Source organism: Ornithodoros turicata, chromosome 1, assembly GCF_037126465.1.
Source record: "Ornithodoros turicata isolate Travis chromosome 1, ASM3712646v1, whole genome shotgun sequence".
NCBI lineage: Eukaryota > Metazoa > Arthropoda > Arachnida > Ixodida > Argasidae > Ornithodoros > Ornithodoros turicata.
In genome coordinates, this window is record NC_088201.1 from 163,019,768 (window position 1) to 163,044,717 (window position 24,950).

The window sequence follows — 24,950 nt, forward strand, 5'->3', positions numbered from 1 at the left end:
ATACCAGGATGCATCACGTGTACTAGACTTCCCAAGCAACTGAAGAAATCACGGTGGAGTACGCCTCTATGTGGTAATCAATCGATGAAAGGCTAAAACACCTTCCAACGAATTTCGTTATCTTTTATTTGTCGCCTTGATACCGATATGCTTACGAAATGGACATTGGAATAATGGGACAATTGTCTGCGAGATATATGTAGCATTAAATTAGCCAGTCAGGGTGTGAAATATTTCCCTCTCGGCAATCAGATATACCTCTGTTCCTGATAACGCAGACCTCGTTCGCAGAAAACAGTGTAATCTCCAGAGGGCCAATTCAACCCTTATCGTTCCCACAGCCTATGATTTTTATTGTTTTATCGATGTCGTTCATGAATGCGGTTTCGGCTAGAAGGGATCATAACTGCATCAGGAAGGAAGGTTTTCATGGATTATATACGAGTGGTCATCGCGGCGCTGCTCCTTACAGGCTAGTGCATTTCATACAAATCATACTGCTCGAATATTATTTTGGCTGTTAGCAGGGGCTGATTTAACACTTCCGTATGGGGGGGGGGGGGGGACACTCAATGTTCGGCCTGACCACGTATACGCATAATTCATGTCAGGCGGGACCAGCAGCCACAGGCAAAAGGGTATACTATGCAACAGGACTGCTTGGTAACGCCTTTCAGCGCGAATATTTTTATTTGCATTTCGTAACTCTTAGCAGACAAGAGAAAATATAGAAATGACGTTACAAAAGAGAAAATTTAAATTAAAAATACAAACTGTTTGTTCCGCGTCACTAGGACAGATGGCGCATGCGACTAGAAACTAAAGGCCGATGAAAGCAGCGTGGTGGCATGTCTCCTTCATGTGCCTTCAAAACTTTCGCTCGTTTAGACACCCCAGCCCGACAGAAGTACAGCTATGACCAAACGGCTGAATAAGCAGGCTGCAGAGGGTATTAGCCGCAGGGATGAACCAAATAAAATTGAATGGTGCCTATTGTTAGGTGTTCCCTCTTTTCGAATGGACGCTTCAATTGTGTGTTATTACCTGGTGGCAGTGCTAAGCGTACATTCGGTACCCCGCAAATGACCTTCTCGTGTTGTGTCCTGCGATTGCGGTTCTCGGTTCTTTGGGCGCCGACTAGTGACAGGTCTTGTGCGGACAGTTAGGTGCGTCGCATTCACAATGGTTCAAGAAATCGTGGAACCCACAAAAACATAGGCCAGCAGAGATGCGATTTACGTGCATATGCACAATCCATTTTCATAACCTGAAGAAGCAGCCTCGAGAGCACTCACTGGTCGGTTAGTGCTCGCAAAGTAAGGAGAAGCCTTTGTGAGTCGCCGAGCACATCGACTGGTAGAACGCTAAGTTCCCGAGCATATTGCGAAATAGTCACACTACAGTGGGTTTCACACATCATGTCATTTGGACTTCATACAAAAACGATTGCATTACATCATTACGAGCGATGTCCATGGACAGTTTGACATCGATTTTTCATTTGTGTCGAGAAGATGCGGGGTTGACTAGCCAAATTTCGAAGCTGAATTGAAGGAATTGAAGTTACTTCAAATAAACTGAAAGAAAAATGCTGAAGATGACACATTTCTCTGTTGCACAGAAGCAATTGAACCTCTATTTTGCCGCTGAACCAAATGTGTATAAAGTGCAGACGACATGGGTCGTGAAAACCATTGCATTTTGATGTGGCGAGAGCGGCCTTGGTTTCATGGGAGATGGGGGGGGGGGTGCCCCCCTCCCTTCCCTCTAATCAGCCCCTGGCTGTATGAAAATGGGAACCTACTATCTAAAAAGCCATTATTCCAAATGCGAAAATGAAACACATTTGGTTATTTGGGTAGTGCCATCGACAGGTTTAACTCGAACTATGTGGCGTATCGTGGTATTCGTGACTGAGAGATAAGAGCCGATTTGTTCAGATTCTACCGTCGTGCTCTGGGATCATCTGACCGAATAAGAAATTGTGCTAGCACCCAACTCTAACGAAGCTGCTACAGCGTCAGCCAGCGCGTAAAGTAATTGTTACTTGAGAGCCTCGAGATAATGAAAAGAGGTCGTTTCGTCTTCCTTCCCCCCCCCCCCCCCAGACTTCCGTAGCCAGACTCCTTCACAATAGAGAGAGTGTCGTTATGAACGAAACGGGCGGCCAAATGCCTCACGTGTTCCACCTCAAGTGCTGATATTCGCACGCAGACCTCTTAGAGGTCAGATTATGCGTGTTGGGTGATGTGGGGTAGCACACAAGCGATACACAAGGGCTCAGTGTTGAAAAAGCGCGCATTTTCTGGCAAAGTTTGTTTATCAGATTGTGCTCATCAGCAGTCAAATCTCCCGGCGTCCTCTGGGATGTTGTGACGTTAGATCATTCAAGCACCTTTATTGGCCCAATAATGTCGGCTACTACAGCGTTGTAGCAACGCGACCGGTCGATTGTTCCGCGTCTAACCAGCGGCGGATTCAGAAAAACAGGGTGGGGTGGGGTTGGTTCAACCTCGCCAAAGCAGTAGGTTAAACATTATGCTCACTCTGCGTTACCAGAACGATGGATGCCGCGCGCTGCAACAGATATTGCGTGTGTTATACGGCGAAGTTCTGTTGACTGCTCATCGGATACCGCATTGCTTAAAAGTCGCAGTTCAGTCTGGGAATTCCCGTAGAAAAATATGGGTTGCTAGTGCTAGGGCTCCACGTTTAACCCACAATGTAGAACATTTAGGTAACGCATTGCGGTGGCCGGAACAACAGGTCAATCAATTCCTAAAGGGAACGAAAGTTCACTTTAGTTCCCGAAAGTGATGGGTACGATATTTCCGGTTTCAAATAGATCACTCAGTTTAATCGGGACGGTATCGCAGTCGGTGGAGTAGCGATTTATGTAATGAGTGGTGCCAGCACTATGGCCACCCGTCACATATCCATGATGGTTTCCGAAGCTACGAATATGGGAGTCTAAACTTCTTTAGTACAGAAATCTGGATCATATGTTTGGACATTTAGATGGTCTGTGCGGGTTAGGTTACCATTGGCTACATGAGGTGTCTTCTCATTGCAGTCTTCTAAAATACGGGCTCACCGCTCCTAAGGACACAGTGCTTTGCCTCCGATTACCTCACTGTGCATATTCGGAGCATTGTCCAGTTCAATCCGTACCTAGCTAGTGCGGGATAACGTGATACTGCTATCGTTCTAATGGGGAATTTCAACTTGGACTCCACGGTAAATGACTTTTACACAACTTGGACTCCCCTCTTAATTCATAAACCTCTTGAAAGATTTTTATCGGTTAGAAGTCGCGTTATCCAAAGCACGAACCACTCTCGGCGGATCCTACATGTATATGGTTTGCTTAGACATTTTGAATGATTCGGATTCAGTTACTGCATCTCGTACTCCTATCACCGCCCATTACTCGCGGTGTTTCCTAGTACCGCGCGTACGCTTCCAAGAAAGAACGAGTGAAACATTTCGATTGATTGACTGATTGATTATTTAAAAGAAAACCAGGGAGAAATAATGAAATATTTCGACAATGTCATGGGTGCATAAATTTTAACGGTTCAGCGCTTTCTACACAGCTTCTTTAAAGCGAGACAAAGCAGTGCCTCAAACGTTCACGTCGCAGGTATCTTTCCCACCTCGGTAGAATGGCCATGCATTCGCTCAGTAGTTTACTCAGAACTTCCTCCTTGGGGGCTCTTGGGTTCCGCGGAAGGAGGAAAGGGGGCGAAGTAAGTCACACTATAAAGTCTAATCCATGTATTTCCATGCTATTTCCCCACAAATTGTGCACAAGGTATCATTCAACGACAATGCTTCTCACGTTAACAGCAACCCACTTTTGTCCCGCGATAAATAGTTTTATCGCGACTGACAAGTGCTTGTCATTATGGCGATAAACGCGCACAATCTTGCCCTTCCAATGACACGACTGCGATCCTGATTACGAATTCGGTAGACAACCAGAAGCCATATCAAACTCTCGCTCGTGGCTGTTCCTTATCTTGTGGCACCCCCGCGACCAATGCAAGCGGATGAACAGGAATTTGAGCGCAAGGAAGTTGGGCGAAAGAGCGCATCCTTGCACTGCTCCGCGCAAGAAATTTGTAAACCGAAACTAGTTAATTACTCCAAAGATAATTGAAAGTCGATGCATTTTTTTTACGGTTTTGGCACTTTCTCGGAGTTCCCATGGCTACGGCTCGGTCGCGAAAGCCCAGCGAAGCAACATAAAGCTGGAAATTTATTCAATTAACGAGCGCATGAAACCCAAAAGCTGAGTGGTCAATTTGTGGCCGACGCATAAAGGATGCTAACAGACAAATAAATTTCCCGATATAATTACAGTTTTTTAATTATTCAGCCGGGAAATTTTCGTTAAACTCCCTGTATATCTGTCGAATCTGCAGCACATAATAACGAAACCAAATAAATGTATAATCTAGAATGCTCATGACATTCATTTACTATACAGCCCCACAGATAGTCCTTATGACAAAATATTTGTTCATGCTATAGAAATTCTATTCCATTTCTGTAGAAATATGTCAAAAGAGTCAATAGAGATTATACTGGAATTCTACAGATTTTATATGAAAAATTCTTTGGAACTGCTTTGGACAACTAATTGTCACTTGCGACAGACTTCCTTTTGACATTTCTCCAAAACATTTCAAAGGACATTTCTGCTCTGGACTTCCTTTAGACTTCATTTTGAAAGTCAGCGTGCTTTGCTTTGAACAGCTATTGAAAGTCATTTACTTTTCTTGTGACTACTTCCTCCCCCATGCACATACTACGTTGTCTCTGGTTGACTTGGTCACAAATTTAATTCAATTCGCTGTGAAGTATTGAGGGTCAGGAACGTAAAATAACATGTGAACAGGTGTACTGTATTGAGTCACTGCATTTTCGCAAGCATTGACGCGAGGCTTTCTTTGGTCTCCCGTAGCCTGGTGCTTGTCCACCTTCACCGTGTTCCTACAAGGAAAGCACAATTTTCACAATTTGTTTGAAAACATAGAATAGAATCCCTGAGTATATTCAAGTCTGTCCCTACCCCCATATGGGGACAAAGGTGACCATTACAGTGCTAAATACTTGACACTTACAAACACTTCCATAAATTAATTATGCACCAGTTATGCTACTCCATCATTGTGACAAATAGTGGAATAAACAAGTCCTCCAACTGTATTATGCGTCCTCTCTAAAAATACGGCCGGTGTCAACCATTAAGTACGCGATTGAAATCGTTTGTACACGCTCGGAAAATAAAAAGTTGAGCTGAGCGCAAACTCAGAACCACATGCACTGCAGCTCCCTACATGCAGCAGCTACAAATACTTTTTTTATCTTATAGTTTGTGGGCGTCACTGAGCGGCACGTGTGTAAAACACCGGATAAGCGGAATCGGGTCATGCGTCCCAGAAGTAGGGGGCGTAAAAGGGCTATATAAGGGATAGGCACGAAAACCACGGCCTCTCTTTTTTGGGTTTGGCTCCTTAAGTTGTGGCTGCCTTGCTTGCTGTGAGAAAGGTATGGAATAAACCTTGTTTGTTGTTTGAACCTTTTCGTTTGCTGTGTCTTCCTTGGCGACGGAACGGACGGACTGACGCCCCGAGGTTGTGGAAACACCGGGTTTTCCACAACTGGCGCCCAACGTTTGGGGTCACAGTTCGTCCGTTCGACAGCGGGGAGGACGCAGCACGCGTTGTTAATTTTTCCTTTGGTACGTTTTTTTCTTTTCTTTCAGTCAGGACCCGCCGGTTTGTTTGTGTTCTTTTTCCGGGGTGTCACTTTTTCTTTTCTGAGCTAGCGTTTTGTTTGTTCGAGTGTGTTTCAGTTGTTTTCGAGTGCTTCGCAGCTCCCACTCGGTGCCCGAGCCCCGGAGTCGATGGAGCATTCGCCGCCGCGAGGCCGATACGACCTCCGGAACGGATGGAAGGGCACGGTGCTGCAGGAGTCCCGTACGGAGGAAGGGTTGGTTTCCGGCACCGAGACGCCTTCGGAGCCGAAAGGACCAGCCGGGGGCAAAGGAGCACATGCAGTGCCTCCGTCCCAAGGTACGTCAATTACGGTATCTGCAGTGCCTGCAGTGCCGCAGTTGGACTCCGCTATAACGACAGAACTCTTGTCACGCATGACGGAGTTATGTTCGTTGGTGGCACAACGCCTTGATGCCGGGTCGGTTTCACCGCCGCAGGCACAAGCGCCCCTGCGACTGAATTTACCGGTCCCTACCTTCTCAGGGTACACCGATAAAAAGTCGGTCGCAGACTTCTTGGATGACCTTACAGCCTATCAGACTGGTATGGGAATCTCAGATGAAGTCCTGATACAACGCATCCTGCAGGTTGCTTTGATCGGAGACGCCGCTCGCTGGCTTCGGCTGCAGTCGAGGTTTACGTCCGTTCAGGACTTTCAGAAGCGGTTTAAGAGCGAATTTCTTCCACCGGATTACGAATATCGTATCCTGGAGGAGCTGCATAAGCGTACTCAGCATCCAGATGAGACCTTAGCAGAATTCGTTCGGGCCTTGCAAGACCTGTATAGCAGAGCAGAACCTACTGCTACAGAAGAGCAGCGTGTGACGCGGGCTATCCGTCAGTGTCATCCTCGCTACCGGCCCTATCTTCGAGCCCATCGCTTTAATAGCCTTGAGGCGCTGGCGCAAGAGGCTCGCTCAATTGAAGGAGACCTCTTAGCGGAACTCGACTATCGGCCCCCGCCGCCGCCTGAATTGGCGTTAGAACCGCGCTGTGCGTGGTCAGCGGGAGCAGCCTCGGTTGAGCGCCCACCTGCAGTGGGACTGGATGAGCCGAACCGCAATTATTATGCGGAGCCATCACGCCGAGCACCCGATCCCTTCCGTTATGAACAGAGGGCGATCCCCGCAGGAACGAGCCTTGGCAGACCCGTCCTGTCCCATAATCATGGGCAACCCGGCTATTTAGCTGGCGAAACCCCAAGGAGGCCGCAGGAGCAACGGCATGCTCCGCGGCAGCAACACAGAATGCCAGCCGGCTGTTGGACGTGCGGCAGCCCGGACCACTTTCGTCGGGACTGTCCGCAGCAAAGACCAAACACCCGTAATGTGCCAACGGGAAACGGTCGCAGCCGACGCCGGTAAACAATCGCTCAGCGACGTCGGCTATCTGCCGAAAGAGCGTACGAACGGTTACAATCCGTGACCCTGATAATTCAGAAGCTGGCTTTGCAAGCAGCAAGATAAAAGGAGACGCTTTAGCTCCTTTTGCTTTTTCTGTCCGAGATAACATCGAGGACAAGGAACCAAACATCGCTGTTCGAATTTTGGGGAGAGATTACATCGCCCTTATCGACACGGGAGCTACAGTCTCCCTTATCGGCGATTGTGTTTACGAGCACTGCGCATCACGGAATGTGGAATTGCAATCCACAGATGTCACTCTACGCCTTGCTTCCAACGACGTGATTCCCGCACAAACTGCAGTTGTGCTCTGGCTTCGCTTTGATGGGAGACGACGAAAGCAGCGCTTCGTCCACCTTCCTGGCCTGGCAGTGCCCGTTATCCTGGGCAGGGACTTCATCATCCGGCAGAAATTTGTGCTGGACCTGCCCAATGGAGGATACGTCTACCACGGATCGTCAGGATTTTTTCCTTTCGCCGTGCCACAGGACAGCAGTTCAGCTAAGCAAGCTGCAGCAACGTCCGTCGAACCGTCCCCGCTCCCGACTGTCTTGGGGTCATTCCATGGTCCCGAGGAGGAGCGCCGTCAGCTTAAACAAGTACTGCGGCAGTTTGACGGTGTCTTCACGGAAAAACCCGGTAAGTCGTCTGTGTTACAGCATAGCATAGACACGGGTAACGCTAGGCCCTGGCGTTGTAATCCGAGACCATTGAGTGTGCATAAGCGTGCTTTGTTAGACGCTGCTCTTGATGAAATGCTCCAAACCGGTGCAGTTCAAAGGTCCCAGAGCCCTTGGGCGTTTCCTGTCGTCCTGGCTCCGAAACGTGATGGTACGGCTAGGTTATGCGTCGACTACCGTCGACTTAACGCAGTAACTATAAGGGACTCTTACCCCTTTCCGTCCATCGAGTCTATTATGTATTCCCTGGGCAACGCTACAGTGTTTTCAACGCTTGATTGTAGTAGAGGGTTTTTGCAAATCCAAGTTGCCCCGGAGGATGTCCCGAAAACAGCCTTTACCTGTCATAGGGGTTTGTTTGAGTTTGTACGGATGCCTTTCGGTCTGTCTAACTCTCCCGCCAGTTTCCAACGGGTAATGGATACCGTATTGGGAGATGCGAAGTATAACTTCGCGATGGCGTACATGGATGATGTCGTAGTGTTTTCCAGAAACTTTCAGGAACACTTGGAACACCTCTCAATCGTCCTTGCAAGGATGAAGCAGGCGGGGCTAACCATAAACCCCCGCAAGGTGCAGCTGGCATCGCCTAGGATCAGCCTTCTCGGCTTCATGGTGGACGAAGGAACCATCAGTCCTAGCGATGACAAGCTAAAGGCGATCATGGAGTATCCGGTTCCCGGTAACGTAAAAGCCTTGCAGCGTTTCTTGGGTATGGTTGGTTTCTACAGACAATTCATTCCTAATTGCGCTGAGTTAGCGCAGCCGCTTAACCGGTTGTTGCGCAACGATACACCCTGGCAGTGGGGAGAGGAGCACGAACGATCATTTCGAGCTCTTTCTCACGCGATCGCTAATACGGCCAGGCTATATTTGCCTGACCTGAACAAACCGTTTGTAGTGCAAACAGATGCTAGCGATTATGGGGTTGGCGCAGTTCTCTTGCAGGAACATGACGCTATTCTCTGTCCAGTGGCTTTTGCAAGTCGCACGCTGAATCCGGCAGAACGGAATTACTCCGTCACGGAAAAAGAATGCTTGGCGATCATCTTCGCTCTCAGGAAGTTTGATCTGTACCTGGACGGCACCACTTTCACCGTCCAGACTGACCACCAGGCACTTTCCTGGCTGCAGCGGCTCCACAACCCATCTGGACGTCTTGCCAGGTGGGCCCTGACGCTACAAGGCTACTCCTTCAACGTGGAGTACAGGCGGGGCTCGACGAACGTGGTAGCAGACGCGCTTTCCCGTGCGCCTCTACCGGAGGGGGGAGAGGAAGGCACCGAGGCGCCTTCCCAGCTCCTGGCAGCAGCACAAGTGGCACGAGACGTATCTTCGTCTTGGGGCACGGTCGTGAGCAGAGAGCAGCTCCTAGACGCTCAGAGAGCGGACGGCCTTTGTCAGCGGGTGTCTCAATGGTTAGCTGAGCAGGACTCGGCAGGCACCGGAACGACTGACGGACGGCACGACTCCTATCTGCTGGGCGAGGATGGCATCCTGTTCAGATACATACCCCAGGCGGATGACGATGACGGCTCATCCCCATTCAGAGTCGTGGTGCCACGGAAGTTGCGTAAGTCTTTCATACGTTACTTTCATGATTCGGCCTTGGCAGGTCACAGCAGTGGCAGGAAAACTTATGAAAAGTTATGTCGTGTTGCGACATGGCCAGGAATGAGGCAGGATGTAACAAAGTATGTTCGTACTTGTCCCGTATGCCAGAGAGCAAAACCTCGTGGTGGTTTACCCCCTGGGCGCTTACAGCCTATTCAGAGTAATAGGCCCTGGCAGATAGTTGCTTGTGATGTGATGGGACCATTTCCCCGTAGTCCTAGAGGTAACCAGTATTTGTTTGTGGTTACTGATCATTTCACGAAATGGGTTGAGCTGTTTCCTCTCAGGACGCTGACTTCCCAGAGAGTGTGGGAAAGACTACTCGACACCTTTTGCCGGTTCGGGTTTCCTGCTCAGCTCATCACAGATAACGCTACCTACTTTACAAGTAAGGTGTTCTCAGATTCTTGCGCTGTCTTAGGCATTCGGCACAAGAAGACTTCCCCATATCACCCTCAGGCTAACATTACCGAACGTGTTAATCGGAACCTGAAAATGATGTTGGTTGCTTTTACTAGTCAGCACCACCGTGATTGGGATCTTCGCCTGGCTGAACTGGCGTTCGCTACACGGACAACAGTAAACAGATCTATAGGCTTCACCCCGGCGTTCCTGAACTTGGGACGAGAGGCCCCTTTTCCAGTGGAGAATGCTCTGGGCCTCCGGGATGGTGCTACCCGGCCTCCTTATTCAAGGTTTGCTGAGGACCTCCGGAGTCGACTGGACGATGCAGCCCGGACGGCTCGGGAGAACCTGGACGTCGCAAGGTTGGACCAGGCTCGCCAGTACAACCGTGGACGTCGGAACCTCACCTACAGCGTCGGTGACCTCGTCCTTCGACGGACTCACCCGCTAAGTGATGCGTCACGAGGCTTTGCAGCTTCACTCGCAGATAGGTGGGATGGCCCCTTCGAGGTAAGTGCGTGCTCCTCCGGCCTCACTTACAGGCTTCGTCGTTATGACACGGGCGAAGAAACTGGGCCAGTACATATCTCGGACCTGAAGACTTACCACCTCCGAGACCCCGAGAGTGAAGAAGCAGACGGTCAGCTTCCTCCTCAAGACCTGGACCAGGATCCCGTTCCCGGACCTTCCAGGCGCTACAGTTTGCGTCCCCGCAGGCGGCGCATGTAGCTGTCACTATCTCCATCGCTAAACCTAGTGCTTGAGACTTAGTGTACAGTCTCTTGATCGTGTGACTACCGTTTCTTTCACGACATACGCACGAAGGCCTTGTCAGGCTCTCGACGTTAGGTGCTTCCACCTGATGGTTCTTATTTATCCCTTTTTTTAGACAATGTCTCCAAGAACGAGAAACCCCAGAAGCCACGCACCTCCCCCGGACCGACAGCAGCACACCTCGCAAGTGCAACGGGAGAGACGACAGGACTCCCGCGGCCCACAACCGCCTCACTCAAGGGCTACCTCCATCGCCACCTGGACGGTGGTGGCGCTGAACAGACCAGTCTCCTGGGCCTCCAGGACCCGGTGGTCCAGTCAACCCAGGCCGCTGCGCGGAATGGACCCCAGCCAAGTGCCCCCACCCTTCAGGGGGCTCACACTGGAAGATCGGCATCCAGCCGACCCACCCATCGCCCTGACCGAAGACGAAAGGCGCCTTCTGTGCCCAGTCTGCGGGGTGCCAGAGCTGCACCGCTCCGCCCATCGTCGAGGCCCCCTCCACCGCGCAAAAGTGGAAGCCCTCCGAGAAGCTCGATCCACAGGATCCGACGTGGCAGCAGCAGTGGCCGTGCTACAGCGGCACCGTCCAGACCTCCTACGGGGCCCGCAAGGTCCTCCAGCCATCCCGGATGACGTGGTCCTTGACATGCCAGACGTTTGAGACTCCTGTGTAGATGGATTTAGGGAGGGGGGAGTGTGGGCGTCACTGAGCGGCACGTGTGTAAAACACCGGATAAGCGGAATCGGGTCATGCGTCCCAGAAGTAGGGGACGTAAAAGGGCTATATAAGGGATAGGCACGAAAACCACGGCCTCTCTTTTTTGGGTTTGGCTCCTTAAGTTGTGGCTGCCTTGCTTGCTGTGAGAAAGGTATGGAATAAACCTTGTTTGTTGTTTGAACCTTTTCGTTTGCTGTGTCTTCCTTGGCGACGGAACGGACGGACTGACGCCCCGAGGTTGTGGAAACACCGGGTTTTCCACAAGTTTTTATACTTTTATATGTTGAAATAAATAAAACATTAGAAGACTCACATGTAGCAACAATATAAGCGTCAATGCACCTTGTCGGAAATCCACTTGACGACGAATTTCTGTCCTCAAAAATCATCTACGCTTTGCAGTATCCGTAAACTCTCATCAAAGTGCTGGAGGTTTTCGATCAGATAGACGTCCAGCATGCCCACATCCTGCCACTTCACACAAACAAAAATCCACTTGAAACGCTAAAAAAAAAACTAACTTACCAGAGAACCTGTAAATGGCGCCACGACGCTATCAAGTAAACATGGCAAAGAACAGGCGAGGAAGGAATGGCGCGGCTTGGATTTGAAAGCAAACAATGTTGCCCGCCGTGATTCACTGTCACCAAGAACGAGGAATGGAGCAGGAAAGATACACGCTAAAAATGACAATATTGAAGAAAGAAAGGAAGAAAGACACCATAATTGTAATTAAGGGGATAATAATATAATTAATGGATGCGGAAACGCGAGCTTTTCCTTTTTTATAATGCAGCGCAAAAAAATATGAAGTACGGCCTTTCAGGAGTGCTCGCCGATCTGCCTTTGTCAGGGGGGGGGGGGGGTATGTTTATCCACGTCTTCGTTGCGCTTCTTCTTGTATAAGCCCTGCAACAACGTGAGACTTGGTGGTCGTTTGAGCATATACTTGCAGAGGACTGGTCTTCAAAGAAAGACGACCGTATTTATGCCCGTGTGCATATCGTGCGTTTGGCAGGCTTGTTACACGAGATACATATATTGTGCAGCATCATGGCGTGACCGCAATGAACGACGTAGGAATGTATCGTGACCATTCTGACCACATCTCTGGTCAGAAGATCGAGTGACCTGACCACATAAGTTATCTCGGTGTTATCCTGGATTGTACTTTGTCGTGGAGGTTACAAATCGACAGTGTGGCTTGAAAATTGAGAAAGTCCTGCCATGCGCTGTTCTTGGCAAGACAGTGCTTTCCCTTGTATATCCTGAGACAGTTATATTTTGCCCTTTTCCAGTCCCATTTACTATACTGTATTACGACCTGGAGCAACACCTGGGTGACCTACCTTGATTGTTTATTCAAATTACACAAGCGGGTCTTGAGAATAATAACTTATTCTGACCTTCGGACACACTCTGCTGGGCTCTTCTCTCAGCTTAACACTGTGCCACTTCCGGACCTTGTGCGTGAACGATGCGCTCTTTTAATCCATTCAGTCATAACTAGGGAAACACCATTCCAAAATGATATGTTCCGTGTTTCCACTGGAAACAATAGAAGTGTGGTATTGCATCAATATACGCTATTTCGTCCAAATAATGTATACGGTACGAGATTAATTGCGTCTTTTGGTCCTAGGATTTGGAATCAACTGCCAATTGAGCTCAAAAATAGTAGATTTTTTGTTAAATACTTGGATCTCAGTTGTCTCACGACGTAAACACCCAAATATTAAGTTAAAGACTTGAGACGTTATATTGTTTCCACATCGTTGTATCTCGGTTGATATCAGGGCACCTGAATCTTCTATGTTTCGTTCTTTAATTGCCGATTCTTAGCACACCACATATAATGGGTGTTCTTAACTAGCTATGCTATGGAATCCCTATTGTGGTGTCTGTTTTTTACTTGCACTTGTATTTTGAATTTGAATTTGAATAATCAAACAAACAAAGATTCGAACTGCATTCGTTCAACCATTCGTCGGTTATATGAAAGTGGTCATTAGAGTTGCCCCGCACAAAAAGTGTTGGATGAAGTTTTGTAGTGTGTTGTTTATCTCGTTGAGCGCATCGCGGGATGTAGATCGAGAGCCCTTATACGTATTTTTTGCATGTTTACTTGAGTGTGCGCATTGCTCTATACCACACAGGCCATATTTCATTCATAATAGTTTCGCAAATAAACACGTACGGGTCGATCTCATAGTGCTTTTGAGTTAGGCATAGTGTCTTCAAATCAGGGTATATGTATCCTGTTTGCTGGGCCGAACAGATGCAATTAAGGGTAGTGCAGCATTTCCCACCTCTTGAACCATGCTAACATTGCCAGAACAAGGAACATTACGCTGTCGCTGTGCTGTGTATTCCACACTCAGTTGTCTCGCGATGTAAACCCACCATTTATTATATTGTGTACTCCATATATTCAATTAGGCAGCACTTCCCATACCCGAATTTTTTTAACATGTGTTTAAATTGCACAACTGCTACTCCAGTAACTTTGCCACCAAATTAGTCAGTGACAAACCGTATATGTACTTTATCACAAATTTAATAACCTTGGTGGAAATGGTTGATGCTGTCCTCTGCCTTTTACGGTACACTTCGTGGCAAAATACACAGAGTCCAAATGTTTTCCTTGTCCACAAATGCCCTGTCAAACATGAAAGACGCTTATCAAAAGGGGGAAGCCCGAGCTTGCTTGTCCAGAGAAACAAAAATGAAACTGCAGCGCTCAACGTAAATAACTGCATGCTGAGCAACTAAGGCTGGTGATGCCGAAGACCTAATATTTCTAGGTTAAAAGGAACAAAGGAGAAAAGACCACTGCGGCGTATTAATGTTGTTTCAAAAGTATAATACCACAAAATTTGTGAGAGTCAGTTGGTGTATTTAGTTATGTTGGCCACCTCCTGCACCAGTTTTTAATAAGGTTCAATTGCGTTGCTACCAACCAGGGCCTAAGCCTGACTTATGATCTAATAATAATAATAGTATCTATCTATGACCTATATGGACCTTCAACACTAGTTTGCTCTAGGTTTCACACGCGGCTTCTAGTGAAATTCGAAGCTGCTCTGTTGAGCTGACAGGAGACTTGCAGAGTAGAGATTTTTTTTTATTTATATTTTCCAAAGAACATGTAAAAAACAATGTGCTGCACCAACTGTATTCAAAGAAATACAAATATACTTTGTTTTAGCTATGTGCATGTTACCAGATTACATGTGACCGATGACACACAATGGGCGTCAAGAGTGAGAACACAAGAATACTACCACTGCAGGCACTGTCCTGAAATTCCAAGTCACCGTTTGTCAGAAGGCAATGACCACACACAGCCTAAGGATCATATTGAGCTCCTTCCATTATTCTTTTTATTGACAGCATGTTGGCTGCCATCCAAATCATTATCGTTGAAAGAACGGTTCAGCAGTAAGCGAGCTGATGATAGTGTCCATGATGGCGAGACCTGAAGAGGAGATACAAGAAGGGACATACACACACTATGCTGAGACATTGTGTATGTCCCTTCCTCCACCTCGTCTCAGGGTTTTTCGCTATGGACCTTCATGATGTTTCCTTCCGGGAACTTTACATATTTTTATGTAAAATTATGAAGGTACAACCAGGCGCTGTTAGCAAATCACACTGTACTTTTCTTGAAACAAAATCCATAGAAGGTACACAGTCATCTTCAGCATTGCACACATCTATGGGACATGTTAATCACTTTGGAATGTCACAGACATGTCATGGAGGCCGGCACATGATTAGTTGTGTTGAACAGACAACTATTTGTCATATTTTAGACACAAAAAAGCAGTTTTGGCACCTGCATGTTGAGACAGATGTATCTCTACATACTTTGCCGTGACACCAATATATCAAGCAACAAATGTACTCTCTACTTTATTATGGTTATTAGTCAACACTGCCAAGAATGTGGGAACACAGTCTTGTACCACCTACACTCTTCAAAATTACCTTCACACATGACACATTGTAGGTCAACGAGACTCTAGAATGATGTCCCTCCAGAATGATGTCCTCCTCCCCATTGGCTCAAAACATTTTTCTACTACATTGCATAAGGTGAAGTTAGTACAAGAAACGTACCCATTCCTTTTTTGAGCAAATCAGTATTCAGAGCGTTACCATACTGTGGTGGGCCTGGAGTGCATTACATGGTACAGCACACACTGTAAAAAATTTCACCGTAGAACATGTCCCCCGTTCTAATGACAGTCTTCTCCAGTTTTTCAAACTGCGCAAAAGTTACCACGGCGCAAAAGTACCGAGTTACGTTACAAGTTACCAAAAAAAGGAACTTAGTTACAGTAACGAGTAACTCTGCTATTTATGTCCCGTGTCATGTGTCCAAAACAATATGTGCTTCTGCTGATGCTGCACAGCACAGGCGAAATGAGCTGCAACTGAGGATAACAACATGAAACCCGAAGCGCGGAGGAAAAGGCATGGCTTTACGACCTCTGTGTCAGTTGTTTCATGTTGTAATTGCGTACCAGCTCGCCTATACTTGAGAATAGGTTTGATGCATTGTACACGCACCTTAGACATGCAGTGTGTAGTGTGTTGTGATAGTAATGCCACTGCCTATTGAAAAATGATGCTCCAGGTTGATTGCTTCAGTACAATCTTGAACTAACCATACCAAAGGGTAGGGCACCTGCGTGACAGGTTTACCTGGAAGTAAGAATGTAAATGTTTGCTAAAGTCATTGAGTAATTAACATTATCAATATACTGCTGCAGATCATATCAACAATAGCACACAAGATGCTTCGATATGTTCTGCAGGAATGTCTCTGTGCTCGTAATATTAGTACAGCAGCTACAGAAATGCATAAAACAAGTTTTTGTATACATGATACCACTTGAATGCAACACAAGCTTCTGCTGCATTGCCAGAACATAACAGCGGGCAGATTTACCTTACTTCACCTGAGAAAAAGAATGTACTGTTGCACACATGATGCTGTTTGAATGTAATCCAAAAACGACACGAAAAACATAATTTATGACCGAAACACATCAACTGGAAGATTTCAATTTACCTTACTCAAAACTGAGAAAAGGTATGTGCTGTTGCACGCATGAAACTGCTTGAACTGCCTTTGAGCGCTCTGGAAGAACACCTTATTTGTGACCAAAATACAACAGCTGAGCCAACATTTTAATTCATACCTTACTCAAAACACACAAGACGTGCTGCCGTGAATAAGATGCGATGATACTGCTTAAATGTACTCTGAAAGCGCTGGAGTAAGAACACAAACACCTCAGGCATGGTTGCTCTAAGCTAGCGAGCAACAGCAAGGGTACACGAATAAAAGAAGTCAAGCACAAGTGATGCAATGCACTTGATTCATGAGAAAATGAAACGTCTCAGTACCAAGCGTCACTGTTCCGTCAACAAAAACAGATGAACTTTGAAGGGGCCTCTGGTTGGCACTGGTGACAGCCCTCAGCTTGAAACCCCGACTATGATAGTTGAGACGTGGAGTGCAAGCTTTTCGGTGGTGCCAGAATGCCTGCGAAATCATTTAACAAATAAGTCAATTCCAAATCTGTACTGAGAATACACCCGCTGGGGCCTGATCTCTAAAGGATGAAGCATTAACTGACAGGTCATATTTTTCTTTTCTATGTGATGGCACAGCATGACTGACTTATCTAACATTACGCGTCTTACCTTTATCTGCTGCCTAGTCTTGCCCCTGCAATCTCCTGCCGCAGATAAGGTTGGCACAGCATCCCGGACAAGACATCTTCGGCTGCATGTGAAACAAGTTGTGCATTGCTTCCATAACATTCGTATGAGCCAAATGAACAGATCAAATCGCTGCTTTCGAAGGTGGCACCCAGTCGGAGTTGTAATCGATTGTTGCACTCAATAGCTTTTTCTTTAGCCTTTCGGAAAGTTCTGGTTTGAAACATTGGAACTGTATGCTGAAGTGTGGTCTTTGGTCTTCATAATTGGTCTTTGGACTACCTATTGACTGGTATTTTGAAAATCAAGAAACGGGAAGTCAAAAGGCAGTCAATAGATTTACTTTGGCGCGACCACTTTAGACTTTCAGGAAAAAAAAAAAACAAAGGCCGTCTATAGCAATTGTTTGTACCATTGTCTATAGGAAATCACATTCAAAAGAAAAGTCAAAGAAACCAAAGAATGTCCAAAAGATGTCACTAGACAGGCAAATTTCATTTTCATAAAGGGTTCTACGTTGCATGAAAATCTTATGATTTTTTTTTTTGCTGCGTTTTTTGTGGACCTTAGAACACAGCAGTAAACTGGCCCAGGCTTTTGCTTTCCTTGTTCCCTTATGCTGCTCATTCTCAGATTGCACGGCTTTGTTGTACAACTTCAAAGCCTGCTGTTTGTGGAATACTTTGAGGATGTCCTTTCGCGCATGAATTCCGTGATGAATTCATGAACGTGGGCGATTTTAATATAGATCTAATGAAGTCTGCGAACCGTGATTATACCTCCCTCCTGGAACATTTTGGGTTGTGCGATATGATAAAAACACCAACAAGAACTTCTAGGAATTCTTCATCGATCATTGATCATGTTCTTACACGAGAGAATACCGCACCTACCTGCCGTGTTTTGGACTTTCCTATTAGTAGTGATCATCAATGTCATTCTGCTGTCCACGTAGGACGAATCGGTGTCTCCGCTACTGTAAGCGATGTTGTAACCAGAGTTATTTACTCAACTCTCCGCTTTCTTCTAAACTCGATCGATAGGGCCCATGTTTAGGATCGAGAGGTCAATCGTGAATACGACAGTTCTATTGAAATTATTCAGAAGTCTATTCGCAGTTCAATTTATATCACCTTTCGTCGACAATACGACCAGCCCCTTTGGCCACGGATGAATAAACAACTACTAGACTGGTTGCGATTGAAAACGTATTCGTGTAGAAGGCGCAAGCGTCGTCCTTCAGTATTATCTTTGAGGCGAATTTTCGATGTTTTCGTAACCAGGCGACGAAACTTACAGGCCAGTTGAAACATAACTACTATTCTAATCTTCTTTTGCTTTTTGTTGTGGGATGTCATAAATTATGTTGTTAAATCTAACAAGCAGAAAAATACACTGCCTGCGGTCAAGGCATCAACTAAACACATATGCGACAACTTCACAAGATACTTCACCTCATTTGTTCCAAATCTTGCTTCTCCTTTCGCAGATGGATGTTCTGTCGATCCCTACAGGTTTACTAAGACACATTTACCAAATTATTTTGATGGCTCCAATTTCTATCCAATATGTTGTTTCAACGGCTAATAAAATAAGCAACAATTTAGCCCCTGGACCAGATGCCACCTCAATTCGTGTAATCAAATCCGGCATTGATATCATGGTTGTGCCCTCGCATCACATTTTCAACCATACTTGCTCTGCAGGGCTGTACCCTGATCAAAAGGAAGTTGCGCGTGTGGTCTCTATTTTTAATGCAGGTGACATGCATAACGTAGAAAACTATAGAGCGATATCAGTGCTTAGTGTAATAAATAGCTTATTAAGAATAATTTGCGGATCTCAGTTGTCTCGCGACGTAAACACCCAATTATTATTATTAAATAATTTGCGACCAACTTTCATAATTCTTACAGAAATATAATGTTATCAGTAGCGCCCAGCACGGTTTCCGAGCCGGTTGGTCGACAGCGTCCGCCGTTCTGTCTGTTGCTGATAAAACTAATCTAACTTTAGATAAACCTCACGTCTCCATCAGACTTTTTCTCGACCTATCAAAAGCGTTCTATAAAGTTGGCTATGGTGTATTGCTGCAAAAAAATTGTTTTGCTGTGGTGTCCCTGGAGATAGCTAGCGTTTTTCCCAAGTTTTGTTGACGTCACGATTTTTGACACAAGTGTTGACGGTGTGCCTTCTCTGAAGTTTTCGTTAAGTATTAGCGTGCCTCAGGTATCTGTATTAGGTCCAATACTGTTTTCACTTTACGTTAACGATCTCCCACTGGTTTCTGATAAAATAGCAACATACATGTATGTCGATGCCACTTGTTTATTTATTGGTTCAGAAAGTCCTTCAGAGGCAGCGCACATAATGTGTAGTGAAACTCAAAAACTCGCACTTTGGTTTACAGTTAAACACCTGTCGGTGAATATGACCAAAACAAACAAAATGTGTTGTTTGTGACAAACCACCTATGAGCGACGCAGCGTTCACATTTAACGGTCATATTTTTAAACAGACATAAGAAATCAAGTATTTAGGTGTAACTCTCGATCCGTCTTTATCTTTGAAGCCGCACATCGATACATTTGTAAAAAGATATCGCGATCATGCCATGCAATGTTCCTCGCCCGGCGATGTTTTCCTCTATATATTTTACGACAGCTGTGTTTTTCACTGATTCAGTCACATCTAATTTATTGTGTTGCAGCGTGGAGCAGTACGTATCCCTCCTACTTGCAATGTCTATAAACTACGGAAAAATCACTGAGACTCGAGTTCGAGTTTCAAGTTCAAGTTTTTCGAGTCACCGGTCATCCTCTGTCGAACTCTTCCGCCAATTTCTGACCAACTCGCCAACTCGACCGCTACTTTCTAAGAATAATGGGAAAAGGGTCGACTTCCGTGTTTACGCTAGCAGATGACGCACACTATCAGTGCTGGATGTGCATGTGCCTGGCTCTAAAACATCTTTAGAAAGCGGAAAGTCTGTGTCTAATAGTCTGTGTTTTTATGTGTGTGTACATAAGCGAATTTAACGACGGTAAGCACGCACGTAATGTAACATTGAGTGTAACGGCTACAACAAGCAAATTTCAAGCGAGCGTCAGGAGTGTAAGCAGCGATTTTCAGCTGCAGCTGACAAACCGATTTTTAAAATCGAAATCTCAAAAATTGGTTTTTGATGGTCTGGATTTCATTTTCTTCGATACATTCATACGTAGGAGATGAACGCAGCATTACCGTCGCTGTGCGAATACCTGGCCTTGTAGTCCTGAAAGGAATAGTCAGCCCTTCACAACAGCACAACAGCCACCCATACTGCCACAGAAGCGCATGGGAAACCAATTTTAAACACGCAGCGATCACAAAGCGCCTTGCCTATCGTAACCTGCGAGGCGCTCGTCACGGAAGCGAGGACACCGACGTCATTTCCGCACGAAATTACCGGTGGCCTATTGAATGAGCTACCCTTCCCTGATATTGTTCGTGCGTTGTTGTATCCTACTTATAATCTCAATTGTCACAAAAAATCTACCATTTGATAGCTCACTCTTTCAACAGTGTAATAATTTTACTAGGAGTGGCACTTTTCGTTATTTTAAGCTATATGGACCAAAAAGCATATATGGTACACGATTAATTGTTTGTTACGGTGCTAAGCTTTGGAACTATCTGCCTGTTGAACTGATGCACAACAATCATTTAACTGAATAGTTGAGAAGATATATTGTCAGCACCTCCAGACACTTCTATTAAGTGTACATGTACCTCCTTTTGGCACCAAATGTTTCCAAATGTAGAGAAGGTGATGTTCCTCTACCTCAGTCCTGACCGGCGGTGATGGAATGTCTCAACGGGCAGATGTGCGTGGCCTCACGCACATCTAGGACGGAGCCGGTAGAACTGGCTGCCAGGCGCAATAGCGCGCGGCAGCACAGACGCGTCGCCGTCGTCCACGGGCCGTCACATCACACTCATCCTGAGACCCAGAGCGGTGCATGCGGTAAACTTCCGCGTCGATACCACGAAGATGAGAATGAGAACGGCTCGTGGACGCTAGACGACTGGACACAATATTATATATGCTGCGGCGTCTATTACTACCTTACGCTATTGATTCCGCTGCATATAACTTTTTTTTGCGTTTGTCCTGATGCTTATTAACTTCTCTTGGTTCGTCAGCCAATAAATGCTTCAAATTATGTAAAAAAATGTCTGGTTGTGTTGCAAAGGTTAACATAATATATTTCGGTTATTAGGAGTATCTGCCGGCAGTACCGAAGACTCCAACTTGTTTCTGGACATCGTTCTGGAGGCTTTCCTTCCTGACCTTGTGAGAAACGCCTCCCAAGATCCTCTCCCGCTTGCCGATATTCGTTTTGACGTTGTCAACTATTACATCCCCACCCACAGAACCACAGTTGAATTCTCTGGTGGACGACTTATCGGGTTGGCCTCCAAGGTTCGCCGACATGGACACTGCACACGTCCAAGGCTGCTAGCTGAGAGAGTCACTCTGAAGTGCGAGCTGACTTTAGACGGCGTCACCGTCACCTACAACGGGTCTTACAGAGCTCCCGGAAAGGACGGGAAGATGCAGAATATTTCCGTGGAGTTGATTGTGCTGAACACTTACGCTGTCGTACAAGTCATTAGCAAAGAAGGTAAGTGTTGGAGGACCCATTAATGGGACGGTGGTATCCAGAAATCCATCTCTGAAACAGATACGACCGTCCGATGCCTACGACTAACTGTGCTCGTATGTTACATAAACGATACTTTTTAAAGATCAGCTCTGCTGCCGGAGAGCCTCCAGCCAACGCCACCTAGATATAGAAGGCCTGCTTAATTCCTCCCCTCCCCCCTTCGCTACGTTGACATAAAAAGTCAAAATGCGTGTGTACTGCGTGTCGCCGTTCTACGAATACAAGAACTTGCAAATTATTAAATTATTAACTTGGAACTTGTAGACAAGAAGTGGAACACGCTTTCCAGAAAATCAGTCTTGAGAAAGATATGGGACCGTTTTGCGCTTTATTTTTGAAGATTTCCCACTTAGCACGCGCGGACATTCAGTCAGTGGTCGCAGAAAGACGGCTGTTCGTCTCCATGGCTACCACCGCCGGAAGCGCGTTCGTGATTGGCTATCGCCGTTGAAAAAGCGATCCTGATTAGCTGCTGGTGGTGATGGTGATGGTGATAGGGCTCGCCCTGATTAGCTGACTCTTAGGTGTTGCGCCACGTCGACGAGTAAGCAGGCTTTGTCTACCTAGGAGGTGTTGCTCCAGTGGCGTTTACATCAATCCTTACTCTTTGCTGGACACGAGAAAGTGTGCCACTCCACATCATCAGGAAGACTCCCATTGCTTTACTGGTGCCTTTTTATAGTAAAAAAAACAAAGCCCAACGCTGAGAAACTTTTTTGCAGCCAAGAAAAAGTGGGACTAACTTGCCCTATGGAATGAAATGGGACAGGGACTGTCCCACGACCCACTTCAAGCCCCTTTGAGTGGAGATCAGGCCACTACACTGAGAGTGGAACAATGCACACATTGCGCAGCTGCTTTGCACAAGCCTCTTTGCACTCCTTTGCGCGCAGGCTGCACCTAGGATGTGGCTTTTGCTATAATTTTATAAGGGGCATTACCAGCCTCAGGCACGCGAGTCATCGCGCAAAAATTCTTCAGTCTCACTTGATGTGGCGTGATGTCGTTCTGGTTCCTGTACTGGGTGTTTTCCGTGGGTTTTCCTCCGACGTCTAAAGACATGTCGGTACAGTTCCCCGTGAAGTGGGCCCAGGACGCACGATATTCCATCCGCAATAGTCGTCACGTTGCGCGCCTCAGCGTAGTTAACTTCGGCAAGCCGTTCCATCATCAATACTCCTTCCGCTTTCACTTGCCATTGCACAAACTTGTTTGTGGACAACGTCCTAGAAGGTTGCGCGTACGGTCACAAGTTGGTCAACTTAACTACCTACTCTACAAAATACAGACCGCAGTTAGGGGCACCCTACACACATGCACGGGGCTGGACAAAAGTTTGTGGAACACGCCCTGGCACATGCCTTCCTCAGAGTGACGGGCTAGCAGCGAATGGGACCGTACGGACATACGGACACGTCCCTAGGTAACCCAGTTACCTGTTTGCAAGTCAGTACTGTGCTATGTGCTGCTATAGCGCGTCACTCTGAGGAAGGCATGTGCCGGGGCGTGTTCCGTAAGCTGTTGTCCAGCACTCTACGTTACTCGTCCCTTTGACAGACTCGAGCATCAAAATCTGGCAGAGATGATAACTCTGCCGTAAGCACCTTCTATGTCGAGTCCCATCTTTTCTGAGAGTGTTTTAATTTCATAATTGTTCTAAACTGTGCTGTTTCAGATGGCACACCAGTGCTGAATAACTTTAGGATTCCAAAGGTGAACCTGAAGCTCAAAGATACAGGGTTCAGCGACTTCGCCCAGACAGACAACGTGAGGCAGACACTGAGAGGAAGAGTGCAAAGCAAGCTCACTTCTGTACTGTTTCGAAAATTCCGGAAGACCCTGGAGGAAGCATTACAAAGTGTGCTCATGCCTATTGCTTGAAAGGGATCGATCCGGAAAGGGTGTTGTATTTTCAGTAAAATCGAGCGCCCATGTCTTGATGGAGGGATGGGACACAATGTCCATTCTAAAATGAAATTTTTGGACCTTCCCCTGATGTCCACGCGCATTAATGACACCAATTGCTATGAGGCCGTTTGATGATCAAATGTTCAGACGTTGCGGCAGCGTTTCATGCTCAAATATAATGTTACCGCGATGTTTCTATTTCAATGTTGGTGCAGTATTTGAAATGTTGCATTTTAGAAACGTAACGATTATGTTACTGAGGGATTTTTTTTTTTTAATGCTAAGCATTCTTTAGCTACTAACACAGAGAAAGTGGTAAGTGTTCTGGCCAGAGCGTCAAACCGAAACATTTTTTTCGTTTTTTTTTCGGGTTCGGCCATAAAGGTTCGGTTCCGGTTCAGTTTCGGAGTTCACATATATCGGTTCTATTAACCGGTTCAGAGGCTGTAAACAGGTTCGGAACCGGTTGGAGGTCTAATATGCCAGAAAATTAGGGGTTGCCACAAAAAATGATACAAGATCTCTTTGTTACTTTTTTTATGCATTTGTTTCTGTTTTTCAAACGACAGCACCTTCTTTCATCCCTTCCCCGAGCAACTGCCGTCAATCTAGGCAGGCAGACCGCTCCAATGTCCACGACATCCCTCCCTCAAGATATGATTTAAATTGCAAAAAAGAAATACAAAAAATGAAAAGATGCGCCTGGATTATAACTCTAACACGTCATCTGCAAGTGCAACGCATTTTTATGTAGCATGTTCATATGAAAAATGAACTAGTCGCTATTGAAGAGTGATATTCAACTGTAGGAGCAACTTATTTATTTACACCTGCTGAGCAAGGCTTTCGCGCACGAGACTTCTTCGGATTACAAAAATATGAACATGGTTCAGGCACATAGTATACTGGCTGTTTCACGAAAATCTCCCTGCTGAGTAATTCGTGAACAGGTGGCGCCATCGAAGAAATTTCTATTCGGTAAATATCCTTGGGACATCGACCATGAACTGAGTAGTGAGCGGTTCATTTGCATACGCTGATTAATTAGATAAACATTTTAACTTTTATTTCGCACGCTTACGGAACCTCTGTTTTACGCACCGGGACCTTCAGCGAAATATATTGCAAGAAAAAGCCCGCATCGGCACTTTGCGATATTTTCGAGTAATTAATCGGTTTCGGTTTACATATTTCTTGCGCGAAGCAGTGCA

The 24,950-nt window shown here is 46.3% G+C and overlaps 1 protein-coding gene across 1 annotated transcript; it reads left to right on the forward strand.

Moving 5' to 3' along the window:
* The first annotated feature begins 389 nt into the window (after window positions 1-389).
* On the forward strand, window positions 390-23,791 carry LOC135372297 (uncharacterized). Its single transcript, XM_064605942.1, has 3 exons — window positions 390-472; window positions 21,385-21,789; window positions 23,507-23,791. Exons 1-3 carry the CDS (start codon window positions 430-432, stop codon window positions 23,710-23,712), a joined length of 654 nt encoding a protein of 217 aa, XP_064462012.1. The 5' UTR covers window positions 390-429; the 3' UTR covers window positions 23,713-23,791.
* Window positions 23,792-24,950: the final 1,159 nt, after the last annotated feature.

Bases quoted from the DNA above. Each gene is read 5' to 3' on its own strand.
- LOC135372297 (XM_064605942.1), top strand. From the start codon at position 430: ATGGATTATATACGAGTGGTCATCGCGGCGCTGCTCCTTACAG. The intron at 473-21,384 runs GCTAGTGCATTT...TTCGGTTATTAG, and splicing joins CGCGGCGCTGCTCCTTACAG to GAGTATCTGCCGGCAGTACC. The intron at 21,790-23,506 runs GTAAGTGTTGGA...GTGCTGTTTCAG, and splicing joins ACAAGTCATTAGCAAAGAAG to ATGGCACACCAGTGCTGAAT.